Raw genomic sequence first — 18,899 nt, 5'->3', positions numbered from 1 at the left:
GTGACCCACAAAGCAGCAACTCAATCACATGCTTCTGAATCTAATCTTGAATTAGAACATTCATTTTATGAGTATCAACAGAAGTAAGTGATCTAACTACAGGGCAACTGCATTATAATGTGGTGGTCTGTCAACAAGGAGGAATTTAACGTTAAGGGCACCATTTTATTGTGTAATTGTTCATTGTGTGGTTATTAGCTATATATTTCAACACGAGAGGAAGGAGCATGTATTTACTGTGTGTCGTTGCAACTATCTGGATATTTCAGATGCGCCTGTAATTTTCAAAATAGGAAACTGCTGTGACGGTAATGTCACACTTCCACATTTGCAGTAAAACTCCACACGTTGGCTGCCACATTTCACCCAGAAAATATACGGTCAATCCACTTTACAGTATATTCTGTGAAGCTCTTTGTGATAAGGCACTATATCAAATGCAATGATTATTATATTGCATACTGGTAATAATTAGGCTACTAATATTCCTTAGTAACCATATCATTGTACATAGTGACTTGGTAACATTTTTGTACCTTATTTGGTGGCAACAACAAACCTGGATTAGCGGGAAATGTGGATTTTACCTTTCTCTTTGTGTAAAAGTCAATCAGTTATTGTGGTGTTATTTAGATTACAACAAGAACAAAATTACATTTGTATAGTGTCTTTCAGGTCGTGAGGACATCCCAAGGCGCTGGACAGACAGAGTTTTGGACCCGAGCTGAGAGTCGCGGTGGGGAAGGGGGGAGGACAGGGGGGAAAGCAGGGAGATCGAAAGCACGGTCAAAGATGAGAGTCTTAAGGTGGATCTTGAAGGTGGCGAGCGAGGGGTCGAGACAGAGGGACTGCGGGATGGAGTTCAGAGTAGTGGAAGGCCGGTGCCCGCTGAGCAGAGGGAGCGAACAGGGTGTTAGGGGGTTAGGAGGTGGGAGAGCTAGGGGGGAGCAAGACCTTGGAGGGCTTTGAAGGTGAGGACCAGGATCTTGAACTGTATCCTCTGTGTGATAGCATAGCACAGATAGTCCCATAGCACAGAAACTGCCCTGGTCAAGGTCACCAATGATATCCTGACCATCTGTGACCAGGGCTCCCTCTGCCTCCTCGTCCTCCTCGACCTATCGGCAGCATTCGATACGGTCGACCACGCTATCCTACTCCACCGCTTGTCCTCCCACCTCAACCTTCAAGGCACTGTCCTTGAGTGGTTTAGGTCGTACCTTTCTCACCGTCTTCACTTTGTCTCAACGAATGGCTTCTCCTCCACCCCCCGCACTGTCTCATGTGGTGTCCCTCAGGGCTCTGTCCTCGGTCCCCTCCTCTTCACCCTCTATATGCTCCCCCTTGGTGACATCATCCGCAGACATGGAGTTAACTTCCACATGTATGCGGATGACACCCAACTCTACCTTTCCTCCTCTACTCTCAACTCCACGACCACCGATGTCCTGACAGCTGCCTGTCCGACATCGAGTCCTGGACGAGAGACAACTTTCTTCAGCTCAACGTGCGAAAAACCGAGGCCCTCCTGATTGGCTCACGTCAGCGCCTCCGCACCTCAGGCGCTGACACCATCAGCATCCAAGGCTGCACTCTCCACCTCTCAAAGCCAGTCAGGAACCTCGGCGTTTTGTTCGACCCTGAGCTGTCCTTTCTCCCTCACATCCGCACCACAACTGGCACCGCCTTCCATCACCTCCGGAACATCGCCAGACTACGCCATTACCTCACCCCTCACGCTGCTGAAACCCTGGTTCACGCCTTTGTCACCTCAAGGCTGGACTATGGGAACTCTCTCCTCGCCGGCCTTCCCGCCCCTCCCTCCACACTGCAGGTCATTCAGAACTCTGCAGCTCGTGTACTGTCCCGCACCAGGCTTCGGGACCACATCACTCCCACCCTCGCTCGCCTCCACTGGCTCCCCATCCCCCAGAGGATTGATTTCAAGATCCTCATCCTCACCTACAAGGCCATTCACGGCCTTGCTCCCTCCTACCTCTCCAACCTACTATCCCCCTACCTACCTGCCCGTACCCTCCGTTCCTCCGGCTCCGGTCTGCTCCACGTCCCCCGCCCCAACCGCCCTACCATCGGTGGTCGGGCCTTCAGCCTCTCAGCCCCGAGGCTCTGGAACTCTATCCCCAGTGCCTTCGCCGCTTCCTCCCTTTCCTCCTTCAAGGCCGGTCTCAAAACCTTTCTCTTTGACCGTGCCTTCAGCTCCCCTCTCGACTCTCTTCCCCCTCTCGCTCCCTCCCTCCCTCCCTCACCCTGACCATTTCCCCCCTCCTCGCTCCCTCCCCTCACCCTGACCATTTCCCCCTCCCCTCCCTCCCCTCCCCCTGACCATTTCCCCCTGCTCGGGTCATGACCCAACTGTGCAGCGCCTTGGGACGTCCTCCTGACGTGAAAGGCGCTTTATAAATGGAATCTTGTTGTTGTTGTTGTTGTTGTGATGGGAAGCCAGTGGAGGTGGACAAGGATGGGGGTGATAGGGTCGAGGAGCCTACTGTGGCAGAGGATACGGGCTGCAGAGTTCTGGATGATCTGATTTAGATTATCTTCATATCAGTACTTCATATCTATTCCACTGGTCCTACTGACTTTAAATCAAGTTTAGAAATGATCCAAGTGTTTACCTTATCAATTTTTCTAATGGGACTGTTCATTTTATCTGCATTGCTGCTGCTCACGTGTTAAATAGTGTATGTCTAAGAGTAAATAGCTTTTAGAAGGCTGACTTAGAAGTACAGGAAACGCAAGAATTCAATTGGGGACGAGATGGTGAGGGCTAGAATGTCAATAACAGGATTATGAGTGGAGCCACAGAGGTGAAAGTTGGTGTCTGTTTATTAAACTTGCAAGGCACAAAATAATCTCTCAGGAATTGAAAGGGACAAGATTATCCTTGCCTCATTGATTTAGAAGGTATTGTAAGAAGTTTGTGTGCACTGATAGCATGTCATCCAAAGGAAGATGATGAAAAAGATTTACAGAAGTTGGGAGAGGAGATGAAGTTGGCTTAGCACATTTATCTACTAAGTAACAGAGCCATTGCAGACTGGGAATGCCTTGAGTTTGATTCCACTAGTGTATAGTGTCGGCTGATCTCAGTCAAGGTAGCAGTTGCATCGCTAAAATAACACCAAGAATGTACAGCACCTTTCACATCGGGTGGATGTCTCACAGTTGACTGGGCACCCAAGTGGAGGGGAGGGAGGAGCTGAGGGTGGAGGAGGGTACCATGTACCTGTTCAAGGCAATGTTATAAGATCCCATGGCATCACTTGAATGAGAAGGAAGTTTCTCCCAATGTCTTGGCCAACAATCCTCCAGATGAATTTGGTCATTCATCTCATTGCTTTTTGTGAGCCTTAACTGTTTGTGGAAATTGCTATGTGCAAATTGGCTGACGTATTCATTTACAAGATACACAGTCACTAGACATTCTAGTAAATCCTGTGAAGTACTTCGAGATGTCCGCCGATGTAAAACTCACTGTATCAAATACAAGGATTATTTATTATTATTTATTCTAAATTGCTGCTGCTGCAAAACTCTATTCAAAGTTCAGTTTTATTTTACTACTGGATTAGTTTTTCAAAAATAAATGCAACCAAGTTTTTATTGAATCTCACCTGGTTTATGCTTAGGATATCATAGAAATGTGAAATTGTACTGATTGTATAAAAACAGAAGAAGAAAGTGCAAGGCTAAATCTAGGTTAATAGCATGTTGGAAGCATTGCAACCGGGTCTATTTGAAGTTTTATGTTGATAAATGGGCTGCGTTTGCCCACAGCATCATTGGTTTGCAGTTCACCAAGTTATAGCTTGAGAGAATCTTTGTGTTTATTTATCAAAGTGAAAAATTCACACTTCTATAGAATGGTACATATTCGACTTGCGCAAGCACTATTTACCAGCATACCCAACAACAGCTGGGATCCCAATCAAATTGTAGTACTTCAACAGTATATGTGAGGTACATGCTCATAGGAATGCTGGTACTATGCTGGGGTGTGACATTTCAACTCCGACTACTTGTGTTTGATTCCTTGTATTCTCTTCCCCGTGGCAAAGTAGAGCTGCCAAATTAATCTTCCTTACAGCATCCAATATCCATCTGGCTCCCATTTTGAGTGATTTGCTGTTAATTTCTAAAGTTAAATAATGAAAACAAAGCCACAGGATGTTGCACCCAACTGAGAAAAGCTAAATATATTTATTGGGGATAATATGGACTCACAAAGGGCTTGCATGTGAGATTAGAAGGAACTCAAAGAAACTTAAATATATAATTCTGGCCAATTTACTGCTGTGTCTTTATCACTGGGTACTGGATTGAAATTCTCTGAATTGCTTCCGTTTTATAATTGCTCAGTAGACCTTCCTGGTAGTTTTGGTAGATATTTGCTCATCAGCAAAGTGGTATGGCCAATCACATCAGTAGACATCTGGACTTTTGATTGGCTGAAAGGAAGATACTGAAGTTTGTTTATAACATTAAAGTGGTAAGATTAGATTAATTGAGAATAAAGTAAAATAAATTTCTATTAATAAAAATAGGATGGAGAAAGAATTTAAAAGAGATGACACGAAGAAGGCCCTTCAGTCCAACTGATCTCATATCCACCCATTTTAGAATATGATGGGATGGGAATACAATAGTAAACCTATTCTATTGCCATCCCATCACAGCATCAAGTTGTTTTTTAAATAAATCCAACGTTCTGGTTTACTTTTCCGATTTGCTTTTTCAAAAATGAGGTGGTACACACCACTATATAGTCCTCTGTGAGACGCCTCATGCTTTCAGGGTTACAATCTTCAGAGGATTGGTCAGAGGATGTCTATGTACATTATCATTGTGTGAGATTTGTGTCTGCTTAACAACTGTTTAGATCAGCACTCTGTCACCGAAACCGTTTGTTTGCAAAAGAGATGTTTCCTATTCTATGTGGTATTTTAATTTACACAACTTCCTCCCTGTAGAAATAGGAGACTTTTTTTTTATCCCTTGGCCTACCGGGGACATAAAAAGCAACTGTTAAACACGAGCTCTCATAATGTAGTAGGGTTGAATGGATGTACTAATCAGATGTGTGAGAGGGTTATTCACACAAATAAACTCGTTAATAACAAAATGGTCATACTGCAGCAGTGTGAATCAAAATGTTACCACCATCACCAGATGATTTGCACTGGTCAAGGTAGTCTTAAGAGCTCCAAGATACTGCCCAACTTGAAGGGCGCTATATAAATGCAAGTTGTTGTAGTCTTGATTTCCAGTGCAATTTGCTATGAAATTGTGCTGCCTATTTATACTGCACTTCCTGTGACAATTTGACTTGAAAAGCACAGGAAAACACAGCATGAGATTAAGAAGCCGGTTAAATGAAAAAAAAATCTTTGAACAAGCCTATTTTGTATGGTTCATTTCCAGGATAATATCTATGTTTTAGTAATTTTACTTGCGTGCACATAGTATTGTTAGGACATGGCATGGCTGTCAACTGACAACATTCTTTACGTATAATGCACATATGCTTTTAATGAGTAGAAGATGTTATTGACCAATCTCATACAGATAATTAAACTAGCGTCACTCTAATTCCTTTGTTCACAACGGAAATGGTAGAACATAGAATCAAACACAGCCTTTTAATACGGGGTATAATAGTATTCAAAAATACCTAGTAAAGTAGTTGTACTGGTCTTGTAGTTTATTTTTTAAAAACTGTGAAGGGTATTAATCATAATCTTTGCATTTGATATAGTGCCTTATCACATCTTTGAGACGTCTCAAAGCGCTTCACAGAATATACTGTAAAGTGAACTGACTGTGTATTTTGTGGGCGAAATATTGTATAGAATTAAGATTGTAAATGAAATGCCTTGTGGTGAGAGTCCACTTTCCTCTATTTATCTAGGATGTCCTTTCTGAAAAAAAGCATCTTCATTTCAAAAGGGCAAACTGGAACCAGCGATATTTCCTCAAACTTGCACTGGAAGTTTCAAATTAACTCAATTTTCACTTTACTTTTGCCAACCTTTTAGATCATTTGGCCTCTAGATCAGTTTGTTTTAAGGTGTTACACAGTGAGATTATGAGAAACTCCTTAGTCTCACTATTACTCTTTTTTGATGGCAATACTTCGGAGGCACAATAAATTGATTGCTTTACTATTTAATAATGTTCCATTTTGCAGCTCTGTCATTTCATTCCTGTAGCAGTTCCTACTTTTGTGGTTATAATCTTTCAGTTCCTCCAACTACTTTTTACAGAAAATACGTTTTTTTGATTGTGCATATTCCTACTGAATCTCTGTACTACATTGGGATTCTGCAACTAAAGCAGATCCATTAATACCACTTTCGACTTGGTTACACTATTTGGTTCATTGTGAATTATAAAAAATAATTCCTTGCATTGATCTAGCGCCTTCCCCGCTTGGAAACTACTCCAAAATGCTTCACATGTTTTACTGTGAGTATAGTGACTGCATTTCGCCCTCAAAATACACAGTCAAGACCACGTTACAGTATATCTTGTGAAGTGGTTTGAGATGTCTTGATGACGCTGTATCAAAAATATCAAAAAATGCCAGGAGTATTATGTAGGCAAATACAACATGTGATTTGTGCACAGTAAATGTCCCACAAATAGCTATGAAAGCATCTGCCTTTGTGTGCTACTCTATAGCCAAAGATCTCAATTTTCAAATGAATCTTCTCTATTATTAAATAAGGATAGGGTTTTCTTGTGCAACCAATAATGAGCATTAGCACCAGTTTAAAAAATATAGATATGATTATCAGCAATAATGAATCAGTTCCATTACCAGATTCAAATACTAATGGTCTTTTTCTACCAGGGAGTTTTATCCTATGTTTTTCAAGGAACGTTTGTCATGGCAAAAGTTTCTTGAAAAACATTTGTAGATATAATTTAAATATGTTGAACAAAGCCTGACTACATCAGCCTTTGAAAAGATGACACTCCACTGTCATATTAAAACTCTTACTTTAAATTGGTACAAACTACAGTAAATTTGTAAAATGCAACCGATTCTGTATAATCCAGTTTGGTTTGCCTGTATATCACCTACGTTTACCTGTATATCCATTACTACAACAACAAGATTTCATTTCATTTTCATTTTATTTCATTTTCATTTATAGAGCGCCTTTCACGTCGAGAGGACTTCCCAAGGTGTTGGGACAGTTGGGTCAGGACCCAAGCAGGGGGGAAATGGTCAGGGTGAGGGGAGGGAAGGGAGGAGCGAACGAGGAGGGGGTAGAGAGTCGAGAGGGGAGCTGAAGGCACGGTCGAAGAGAAAGGTCTTGAGACCGGCCTTGAAGGAAGAAAGGGAGGAAGCGGTGAAGGCACTGGGGGATGGAGTTCCAGAGCCTTTTGAAATGTTTAGGTATAAGGCAACAACAAATTTGAGAATTATTATATAATGCATTTTCAGACTTTAAAATAATGAGCATGGATAACGTAGATGTAAGCAGGCTAATTGTCAAAGTAGAGGATAGGAATACAAAATTAGCAAACTTCAAATGAGACTAAAGATTAGATTGATATGTCCCCACACAGCAATGATTATGTAAAATAGACTCCCAGTAAAAGCAATTATGTGGATTAACTCCTTTAAAAGTCGGAATCCGGTTGTTAGTCGATTGGCGGATCGCTTTTCTGGGGGTAATAATCCCGTCAAAAAATAATAATAATAATTTGGTCACTCAATCCATTACTGTTTGTGGGATACTGCAATTGGCTGCTGCGTTTCGCCCACAAAATATGCAGTCAATTCACTTTACAGTATATTGTCTGAAGTGCTTTGAGATGTCTCAGAGACGTGATAAGGCGCTGTATCAAATGCAAGAGCTTATTATTATTTATTATAATTATTGTGTATTCCCTGTATTTCTTTAAATAACTGTGATCATAGAATAAACAGACCACAAGTGACATAGAATTCAAAACATTTCTTCATTCTCTGCCAAAATAGAGGTGTTTATTATTTGTCTTCTACACTACAAGAAGATTGTTATGAATCGGAGTTGCAAGTGAAATGCCTCATTAGATCCTTGGTTCAGAATCTTGAACAGCAATGATTAAAATGTAGTCACATCTCACTAATGCTGAAAGAGGGTAATCGTCTTCAGAAAAAGATGTCAGAGGTGATAGTAGAGTACACTGTTTCTTGGTAACCTCTGCTGTAGTAATGAAGACTTGCTGTTTATGCCACATCACAGAGGAGTGTCCTTTGGCCTCTAAATCCCAGTAAAGACAAAAGCTTACTGAACTGACAGTTTGACTAAAGCGATGTGACTAGCGCTGAAGGGTGTAATATAAAAAAAATGAACAGTAGCCCCTTTCTGTAAGACTGCCTTTGGGAGTTGAACACAAGAAAATTTGTTATACTTGAGAGCATGTTATAAAGTGACCAGATTTGTTTCTTTCATTTATATGAGGAACCATTTACCTAGAATGCTGTGGACTTCTTGTGTGTGTGTATACATTGTACATATACACCAAATTTCTCAGTAGTAATGTCTAATTCCCCTACCAGCAATACTATCCCAAGTTACAACATTTCACATTTACGTTTTTTTTTCATGGAATGGCATCGGATCAGTTGAGGCCTTTTATCTTATTGTAAGGTGACCACATGTCCCTGATGAAGTATTGTGTCCATTGCCAAATTCACCCTGTCTTGAGTTCAGCAACAACCTGAGCAAGAATAAAATTCTAAAACAGAAACACTCATCAGAGAAACACAGCTATTAATCCAACAAGCTTCTCCAATACTCCCGGCATCAGGAATTGTGGCGAGTTCAACTTTTTAAAAATGTGTCCCTGGATTTGGTTTCCAAAATATGTTCACCCTATCTTATTGGGTACATCATATAATGAACAAGTACCAGACATATAAATTTAAAAGCATTAATGGAGGGAAGAGGAAATTATACTCAAAGGGAATGTTAAGTGCCAAAAATGAGCTCAACAATTAAACATAGCAGAAAGAATATCTGAAATATATTCAGTGATATATTCAGTACGAGTGGAAACCTATAACAATTCTGCACCACTCTGAAAATGTTTTGCATCAATGACCTTTTGTGTTATATGATGTGTTATAGCCAAGAGAAGGCCTTTACTGCATATCCTCTTGATTGTTGCCAATATTTGGACCTCTCCAATAAATGTGCCACAAAACATCAACTTCCACTGCTGGTCAAACTCTTCAAGCCAACAGAGAGTGTATTGGTATGGACCATACTTCTTCCCATTTTTGGAATAGTTTTTCCCATCCCCTCCCCCTCCCCCATCTCCAATCATGAATTTCATGTAATTTCCTCTTGAAACCATTTCACCCTTTGAAAAATAACTTTGTTTTTTTCATACTTCCCCTTCTGAGTGCGAAACAGGGACTGACCTCCAGTTGTGAGCTCCTTATTTGAATGGCATCTATATAGAAAATGTTTTTGTTGTGCAGCCTCAGTTAGATCAGCCCTTTCTTTCGCTCCTCTTCTCTTCTGTTGACAGAAGAAAACTAAGTTTTCTGAGTTTTCACACGTTACTTAACTGCATATTGTGTAAGCGAGCGGGGTGGGGAGGAACTGGCTGGACAGAAGGGGATGACTGTTGAAAAGGAGGGGATGGGGACCTTTGCTGGCTTTAGAAGGGACCATAAATTGGGACAGCAGGAGTGTGTTTTGGGATCAGAGATGTGTGCCCTTTGGGAACATGGAGTGTGTGAGAACTTATGGGATAGATTGTGGGAATGCAACCATATTTGGGTGGGTGGTGGTGGATGAAGAGAGACCGTTTGTTGGGTGGTAGTGGCGGGAGGGGGGGGGGGGAACGGGAGACCATTAGGTGCCACATGGGGGAAGGAGGGTGACTGTTGGGTGGGTGGCTCACGGAGGGCGGGGGGCGTGTAACCAATGGACGTGCTCACAGGGAGGGTGGCGGGTGTGGGTGTTGCGCCCGGTTGGGTTGGTGACCGATGGGTATTGCGAGCTGGGAGGGGGGAGTGAGTTACTGTTGGGTGTTGCGAACTGGAAAAATGACTGTTGGGAGGGGTGGGGAGTGTGACCGTTGGGTGGCGCGAGCGGGGAGGTAGAGTGACCGTTGTGTGTGTGTGTGTGGTGGTGGGGGAGGGTGGTGGTTGACCATTGGGAGGCCTGTGTAGGATGGTATGGGAGATTGTGGCCTGTGTGTGTGTGTGGTGGGTGGGTGGGGAGTGTGACCTGAGGGGTGTGAGGGGGGGGGGGGGGTGTGCCAGGGGAGTGTGACGGTTGGGCGGCATGCGCGTGTGTGTGTAGGGCCGTTGGGCGACGACGTGTGTGTATGTGTGAGGGTGCGCGTGTGTGTGGGTGACCGTTGGGCGGCGCGAGCGGGGAGGTTGGATGACCGTTGGGCGGCGCGAGCGGGGAGGTTGGATGACCGTTGGGCGGCGCGCGCTGCTCCTCTCTGTGTGTGTGTGTGTGTGTGTGTGTGTCTCGCGCTCACAGAGCGAGTGAGGCGGCTGCTGAGGGTGGAGTTGTTCGCACCGTCGCTCCCGCTCTTCTCTCCGCCCAGGAAGCCCACCGCTACTCCTCATTTACCTCGCGTGAGAGGCGGTGGCGGCGGCGGCTCCCACCCCGAGTCCATTTGAAAACATGCTGATCTCGGTGCAGGAATTTATCTCGGAGACGCTGGAGGACCACAGCTCCCCGACCACCTCCTCCTTCATCACCAAGATGGCAAACTGCAGAAACACCGTGACTACACTCGAGGAGGTAAAAGCATATTTATATAACATCTCCACCGCCAGCTGCATTTCAGTGACATTTTCTGTCAGACACCTTTCACGTCTCTCTTCATTTGCTTTCCCCACCCCTGTCGATATCTGTCTCCATCGCCTCGTCAAAGCGGGTGGGGTGGTGGGCGGTGGGGGAATCCCAATCCTTTCCTTTCCTCTCTTGTCCAACATCTCTGTATGAATTGAAACGCCAAACGGTTGATTGGAACATAGTCCTCCTGCTCCCCCCCCCCCCCCCCCGGGGTGCAACACCACCTGTGCAGCCCTCCTCCACGTCTGGCTCAGAATTGGGCTGTAATCTGCGATGCCCGCACCGTTCATCTGCTGTTTGGTTCTGTTTTAGGCGAGCAAGCTTTGTCCTTCTTTTATAAAAGAAAAACGTTTTTTTGTTCCAGAACCAAAAAAACATGAACTATAAGGAACAGGCTGCCTGCCTTCTGTCTTATCTTATCACAAGCTAACCAGGGATCAAGACTTTTTAATCTCATGCATTTAGGGGACCAAATTGTATTCTGTCCTTTACGCTGAGACAGCTCGAAGACATGATAAAGTGCTGTATCAAACTGCAAGGATTACTATTACACCAAGCTTTTCTCCACACACATACATACACACGCATCTGCAAAATCCCACTATCTCTCCCAAGCGGTGACCCCAGAATGTGCGTGTAGTTTCTCCCTCTCTGAATTGTATTCAGTGGTTGTTGTCGATCGATACTTACTTTGATGTACGTTTTAAAATTATTTCATTGTCTGCTTTTCGTTGTAGTGTAATAATTCCACACCTATTAGTTGAATGCACTCTCAAGTGTCAGATAGTTAAGACCAAAAACGTGTGTCAGTTTTCAATGAACAGTATATCTCAGAGTTTCAACAACAAATAACGTTTGTATAGCTCCATTCACATCAAGAGGACGTCCCAAGGCACTGAAACCACATAATGAATATGGGTTAAGTAGCTGATTGGTCACGTATCTACAACGAGTTGCATTATATAGGTCCTCACGAAGGATAATGTCTTAAAAGTGCTCAATTAAAAAACATTAGTGACAGATTATTTATACACGGGAACCCTGTTATAGCATTCTTCAATATAGCAATAACTCACTTATAGTGCAGGTCTACTGTGGACTCTGGTACGCCTGGCTTCTTGTACAAAAAAAAGGCCAAACTCTGGCTTGACTTATCGTCTTTGAGGTCAGTTCCTCATATTGTACTATATGCAGAAAGCGCTGCTAGTATTGCTTCTGTGCTCCACACATACATGAATACACATACAGGATCTCCACTTAAGTCAGCAGCCACCTGATGAAGTTGACCATTTTTCCTCGCTGCACTTATAATGGAGTTAAGGAGTCATTGGATCCAATTAGGTTATGAAAAGGTTTCCCTGCATGTAACCCTTGGGTTTACGTGGATGGCGTCAGGATATTGGAAAGAGAGAATGAAGGAGTATCTCTCCAGAAGGCCTAGTATATAATTTTTACACATGACTGATTTACTGGAGATGATTTCTTGATTTTAGTGATCACGGAATATTTTTGGCACCTTTGTACGCCTTCTTTCAGGCCTCTTGTCAGTGGCTAATTAATCAGCCTAATTCTGCATTAATTATTTAATTAATTAAGTATTAGGTGCAGGTAGACCACAACAACAACAACAAATTACATTTGTAGAACAGGTTGTTGGAATTGAGTTGACTTTCTGTGGCAGTCTTGATTGTCTGGTTCCTGAGCCAGGTGGGTTCACAGTACTCTGAGGCACTGTTGATGACTGACCATCCATCCTGAATAGTCAGCAGAACTTGGAAGGGCAGACCAGTTACTTATGGCAAGGGTTCTTCCAACTCTGCTCCTGTTAACCCTGCAAGCCAAAGCCTAATAATAATAATAATAATCCTTGCATTTGATATAGCGCTTTTCACGTAGGGAGGACGTCCCAAAGCGCTTCACAGAACACACTGTAAAGTCAAATGACTGTAGATTTGTGAGCGAACGCGGCAGCCAATTGCGCACAACAATGTCCCACAAACATTCGAAGATTGAAAATGACCAATTTATTATTGTTTTTGGTTTTGGAGGGATTATTATTAGGCTCTGTGTGGAGTAAGGAAACTTGCCCAAGGTTTCGCCCTCTGCCTGGAATTGAACTCAGGTCTCTCACTTGCAAAGCGAGTGCTCTAACCACTGAGCTACAGGACTCCACGATGGGTAGAGTGGTCCTAGCTGGACAATTGGTAAGCTTGTCAGACAGTATATAGATTTAGCTGATTAACCCCTAGCGGTACCCCAATGCCCACTCTTATCACCTCAAGCCTGAGCTTTTGCCTATCTTCTCCTAATGCTTTCTGGAATTAGGGAAGAGGAACGTCTCTCCAAAGAGAGTGAGCACTCCATTGCAGATAAATTAGGTAATCTTCATGGCATTTACATGTGGAATTCAGTTTGGCTGGATATTCTTAAATATGGTGATTGGGTTTGGTGTAGATGAAGACACTGGCTAACCAAAAATAATTGCTAATGCTACTGACAATGCAAGAACAGAATCAAAATTCAACAGCTCATAATCTAATCCAGATGAAGAATCTTGTGGACTATTAGATCTACTTCATTAATGCATATTTTTTGTAATAACTTTATTAATTATTGGTTGTTAATCTATGAATCATCATGCATTAATTCTTTATATTACTAAAATATTCATTGTCATTGAGTTTTCCGAAGTATTTTCAATGATGCTTCATTCTCCTATACACATTCCCCACATACAAATGAGCTTTCATCCTATATTAATTCTTGAGATGTGATCGGTGGTTTTCTCTGCCCAGAGGATCAATATATCACAGATCTAAACAAGTATAATCGTTTGTCTGTATCAGATAACATAAAACCATCAGACGTATTAAGAATGTATCAAGAGATCAGTTTGATTCTGATATGAGCTGCACACCAGTTAAAAAAACCAAGCCTTTTCAATAACGTTTCTGGGGAGCCATAAGAAAGATCACTATAATTTTATTTCAGTCTTTCATACACTCATCAAATTTATTGTTATTGGCATTCACTATTAACAGCCTGTATTGTAAGAACATTATTAATTGTACTATTGTACCACTTGATACAGTGTAGTGAAATTGATATACATTTCTTGTATTCACAAATTGGTACAATCTTATCTGCGGAGTGGATTTTTATCAGTTAGTTATTGTGGCCATTAAAACCAAACTGCAGTACATCTGCTACCACTATCAATGAGGAAAGAGGTATTCACATTCTCTTTGCTCAGCACAGAGCGTGTTATTCTCATGGTAATTCTTTTATTTCTAGGATGATTTATAATTGCACTCAGAGGTACCTCCCTTTGTAGTGAGTGTGTTCCATTGACCTCCTACATACTAGAACTGTTTGACATATAATTATGAACATAGGAATAATGGAATACTGTTCTCAAGTAATAAAACTTAAACAATTTGTTCTATACATATCTAGAAGGCCCAGGTTTGATTTCACTCTATTTTCTGAGTGAGCTACTGGGTAACTTAAGTGAACTTAAATTAACTTTAACAAAAACAGAACGCATTCTGCTGGGAACACATTCTTCCCTTTTACCCTGCTCACCTTCTTTGCTATCTGTTTCCCTTCTTGTTTTAAAAGCCTACCTTGAAAAAGTTTTGCTCTTCTCTTCGAGGTGACTTCCATTCTTCTCTTTCACTCTACTCATCTTTGCTATCTGTTTCCCTTCTTGTGTTAAGTGTTCCCAGCGACTTCTGTTTTTGTTTCAGATTTCTAGCATCTGCATTATTTTGCATTTTGTTTAAATTAGCTTTAGTTAGGGAGGGGAAAATCAGCATTAGTGCCTTCTTGATATCTAGTGATACCTTGTGTGAGAAAATGTTATGGATGCTACTGAGTAAGACAGTATAGGGATGGATGTTCCTGTGGTCAAGCAGCTTGCTAGCAGTCATAGTCAAACATGAAGAATGGTCCCTTTGGATGCCTGTGGATTCATGCCCCAACAGCAGGAAAATGTTTGATGGCTTCAGAAGGAAAGGGAATTAGCAAATGGAAGAAAACCCAGAATTGTCTGTTACACATGTGATGTTCTGTTTTAGTCATTAGTTTACGTAGGAAGTACTGTACAACAATTGCTAAATGCTTCTTGTTGCGCAACTGAAATATAATATGAGTAGTTACTCTACTTGGCACTGAAAATATTTTGATTCTACTGGATTTGAATCACAAGAAAAATGTAATGGTGTTTCCTTGAGGTAAATTATAGAGATAAAAGAAATCTTAAAGAGAACTGTTTTTTTTTCATCCACTGCAGTACTTGTGGTGATGGTACTCCCACGATGTACATTAAGGAGTTTCAGGATTTTGACCCAGCAAAGGAGTGGAAATGAATATACTGTGAGGGAGTGGAAATCAATGTACTATTGGAAAAGAATATTACTGTAACAATGAGCTACCATCAGTTCTTACTACCATTTTATCCAAACTATTTGGAGAAAAAGAGCAGTCATGACAACTAAGAAGGTTTAAATAGCTCCACACTGCTCTGGACGTCAAGAAAGAAAATGTCAGAAGAAAAGGGTAAGTCATGTAATGAGCAAACTGCATCTCATGATTGCTTTCTTATAATTTATGACATTAGTCTCATGAATGCACATCAGAAAACAACCTCCACATAATGATCATCGTTTAATAATGGATGTACAGTATGGCAAAAGTTTTAAACATATTGATTTGTTCAGAAATTTATGACAATTACTTTTCCTGTTCCCTTGAGAATATTTCTTGAGCTGGTCAATAGCACTGCTCACTGCTTCCTCTGCTTATTACTGCATTTTGTGGAGACATGTAGCTTCGTGGTTAGAGCACTCAACTCGCAACCAAGAGGACCTGGGTTGGATTCCCTGCAGGGCGAAACATTGGGTATGTTTCCTTACTCACACGCCTCTCTGTTTACCTAGCAGTAAATAAGAACTCGGTTGTTAGTCGATTGGCGGATCGGTTTTCTGGGGGTAAATAAAAATGAATAATAATAATTTGGTCACTCAATCCATGACTGTTTGTGGAACACTGCTGTGTGCAATTGGTTGCCCACAAAGCATAGTCAATTCACTTTACAGTATATTCTGTGAAGCGCTTTGAGAAATCTAGAAGATGGGATAAGGCGCTATATCAAATGCAATAATTATTTATTATTATTTTAACTTTCTCTTTGTTCTGATATATTTACTCAAAATTGTGCCTGGCAATTAACAAAAATTCATCTTCAATAATCTCCGTAAGGTATCAAATAGTATAAAATGTACTGGTTCAGTTGCAGGATCTACATCAATAGAATTGTTGGTTCTAGGCTAGGGAGGTAGAAATTAGGCTGGAGTCCTGCTGATCAGTACCAGTGAATTTTACTGGAAAGTGTAAATCTGTAGTTAATAATAATAATAATAATAATCCTTGCATTTGATATAGCGCTTTTCACGTCGGGAGGACGTCCCAAAGCGCTTCACAGAACACACTGTAAAGTGAATTGACTGTATATTTGTGGGCGAACGCGGCAGCCAATTGCGCACAGCAATGTCCCACAAACAGTCGTAGATTGAAAATGACCAATTTATTATTGTTTTGTTTTGGAGGGATTATTATTAGGCGTGTGGAGTAAGGAAACTTGCCCAAGGTTTCGCCCTGCCTGGAAACCTGTTGGGTCAGGACAGGATTGGACTGTCATTTGGTTCAAATATGAAAAATGATCACTTGAATGAAGGATGATTGATACCTGTAGAACTATAGTATACAGCATGAGTGTGCGCTTTCCTGACTGAAAGAGTGTGAGAAAACACAATCTTTTCAAAATCTACCACTGATATATGGTAGATTATACAGGCTTATTTAGACAAACTTTACTATAGAATAACTGCTAAATGTAAATATTTGCATTTGGGTCCTGTTAACCCTTCAAGCAAATGCCAGTAAATACTAGGGTGGTCTTAGCTGGACAAGCTGTGCCAGACATTGCTCTCAAAGACAAGTTATGTAGTTTTATTTAGCTGGTTGAAGTCCAGTACACTCCCCTAAGCTTGTTTCCCTAAGCCTTTGCTCTCACCAAATTGCAAGAATGTGGCAACCGATTGTCATAAATTTCTGAACAAGTCAATATTTGGAAAACCTTGCAATACTATACATCCATTATTAAAAGATAATCATTACGTGAGGGTTGTTTTCTGCTGTGCAATCATAAGACTAATGTCAGAAATAATTCTACCCTAACAAATGTCAACACACTCCAATTCCAGGCCACACAGTTTATACCATAAACAGCTATGAAATTAGTGACCAATTTTGTTGGGGGATTGTTGGTCTGGACACTGGGAGAAGTTCCCTTCTCTTTTTGAACAGTGCATGGGAACTCTAGTCCACCTGAACACATAGGCGGAACTGGGTTTAATGTCTCGTCCAATTGAGCCAAGCTGATACGTCTGTATCCTTCAGTTTTTTGACTTCTTCAAATTGCTACCAATTTACCTTTGCTCCTCACAGTATATAATGGGTTAGGCTATCTATGTTACATCATCTCGTTATTAATTGGAATTTAAAAAAATTTAATTCAGTTTGGATTGACAGAGATTAAATAGCTTTTGGATGCAAACCCTGGGATAATAATAATCCGTGCATTTAATGTAGTGCCTTATCACATCTTCGAGGCATCTCAAAGTGCTTCACAAAATATACTGTGAAGTGAATTGACTGTATATTTTGTGGGATCTGTTGATATGTAAGGCATGTTGTATTGCTTGTGGAATAAGCAAGGAAAGAGAAGTCCATAGAATTTTACTGTAAGCAGATAGTAATTTCTTTTTAATCTGAGGGTTACCATGCAGTAATATAATAAGTAAACTGGGATAGTAATTGTTCCACCAAAAAAACTACTGTAGGCATGTACATGTGCCCCATATTATTGGACTTAATAAAAAGAAGGTGTCAGCTTCAGTTCTTAAGAATTGCAGCAGGTTTATTTTCCCCTCCACTTTTATATGTTGCTCACATATTTAGGCAACAAAGCCTCTGGGTTTTGATGACCTTTTCCTCATCTGCTAAGAATTTTGAGGAAATGATGTCGCTTGGTATTTTCATTTTGCTTTAATACCCCCTTGGCATGATTCTTATTTATTATAATGGCTCCAAGTGCTCTATAGGAAACCATTTAATGACAATCTTGATGGACTAATTTACAAGTTACAAGAATCAGTAATATATAGAAAGGAATGACCTTATCACTGAAATGTAATTCCTTTTGTCAGTGTCAGCTTCCCTTTGATTATTTAGTTTGTGTGTTTTTGAAATGCTGATAGAATTCTGTCCTTGCAAAGATCATTTTGTTTTGTGAATGCTTATTTCATTTTCCCCTGGTGCAGTTATTATCTATCATTTCAAAGCATTTAAATCTCTACTCAAGACATAATCATTTGATTGGCTCGCGTGAGTGTCTCCGCACCTCGGGCGTTGGCAGCATTAGCCTCCACGGCTGCACACTCAACCTCACTAAGCCAATCAGGAACCAGGGTGTCTTGTTTGACCCTGAGCTGTCCTTTCTCCCCCACATCCGCGCCATGACCGACACTGCCTACCACCACCTCCGCAACATTGCCAGAATCCGCCACTGCCTACCATCGTAGGCCAGGCTTTCAGCCTCTCTGCCCCCACACTCTGGATCTCCATCCCACAGTCCCTTCGCCTCACTTCCTTCCTTGCCTCCTTCAAGGCCGGTCTCAAGACCCTCCTCTTCGATCGCGCCTTCAGTCTATAATATAGAAAGATACTGACCTCTTATGTATGACTATATAAAGGAAAAAACGACAGGGATTTAAAGTAAGATTTGTAAGATTTTAGATGATGTAGAATTTGAAGGAGAGTTAATATTGAGAAGTAATACAATCAGTTTCAGATGGATTTTGAACGTGACTGCTGTTCAGGTGAACATTAAAACCCTATTCGAAAAGAGAGTGGAGTTTCACTCTCCTGGTGTCCTGGCCAACATTCCCCCAAATAAAATTGGTTGCTCACTCCATGGCTATTTGTTGG

The 18,899-nt window shown here is 41.5% G+C and overlaps 1 protein-coding gene across 3 annotated transcripts in view; it reads left to right on the top strand.

The window, feature by feature from the left end:
• Positions 1 to 10,642: 10,642 nt before the first annotated feature.
• The window catches only part of unm_sa1614 (un-named sa1614), a 48,331-nt gene continuing 40,074 nt past the window's right edge, over positions 10,643 to 18,899 (top strand). For all 3 annotated transcript variants that reach the window (XM_042341829.1, XM_042341830.1, XM_007909281.2), the window contains exon 1: positions 10,643 to 10,793. In XM_042341829.1, coding sequence (XP_042197763.1) covers positions 10,674 to 10,793 — 120 coding nt within the window. In that variant the 5' untranslated portion in view covers positions 10,643 to 10,673. The remainder of the gene's footprint in view (positions 10,794 to 18,899) is intronic.

The sequence above is a fragment of the Callorhinchus milii genome, unplaced genomic scaffold (genome assembly GCF_018977255.1).
Source record: "Callorhinchus milii isolate IMCB2004 unplaced genomic scaffold, IMCB_Cmil_1.0 Scaffold18, whole genome shotgun sequence".
Classification (NCBI taxonomy): domain Eukaryota; kingdom Metazoa; phylum Chordata; class Chondrichthyes; order Chimaeriformes; family Callorhinchidae; genus Callorhinchus; species Callorhinchus milii.
The sequence above is the reverse complement of the archived record's forward strand: the minus strand, read 5'-3'. Positions and strand labels throughout refer to the sequence as shown.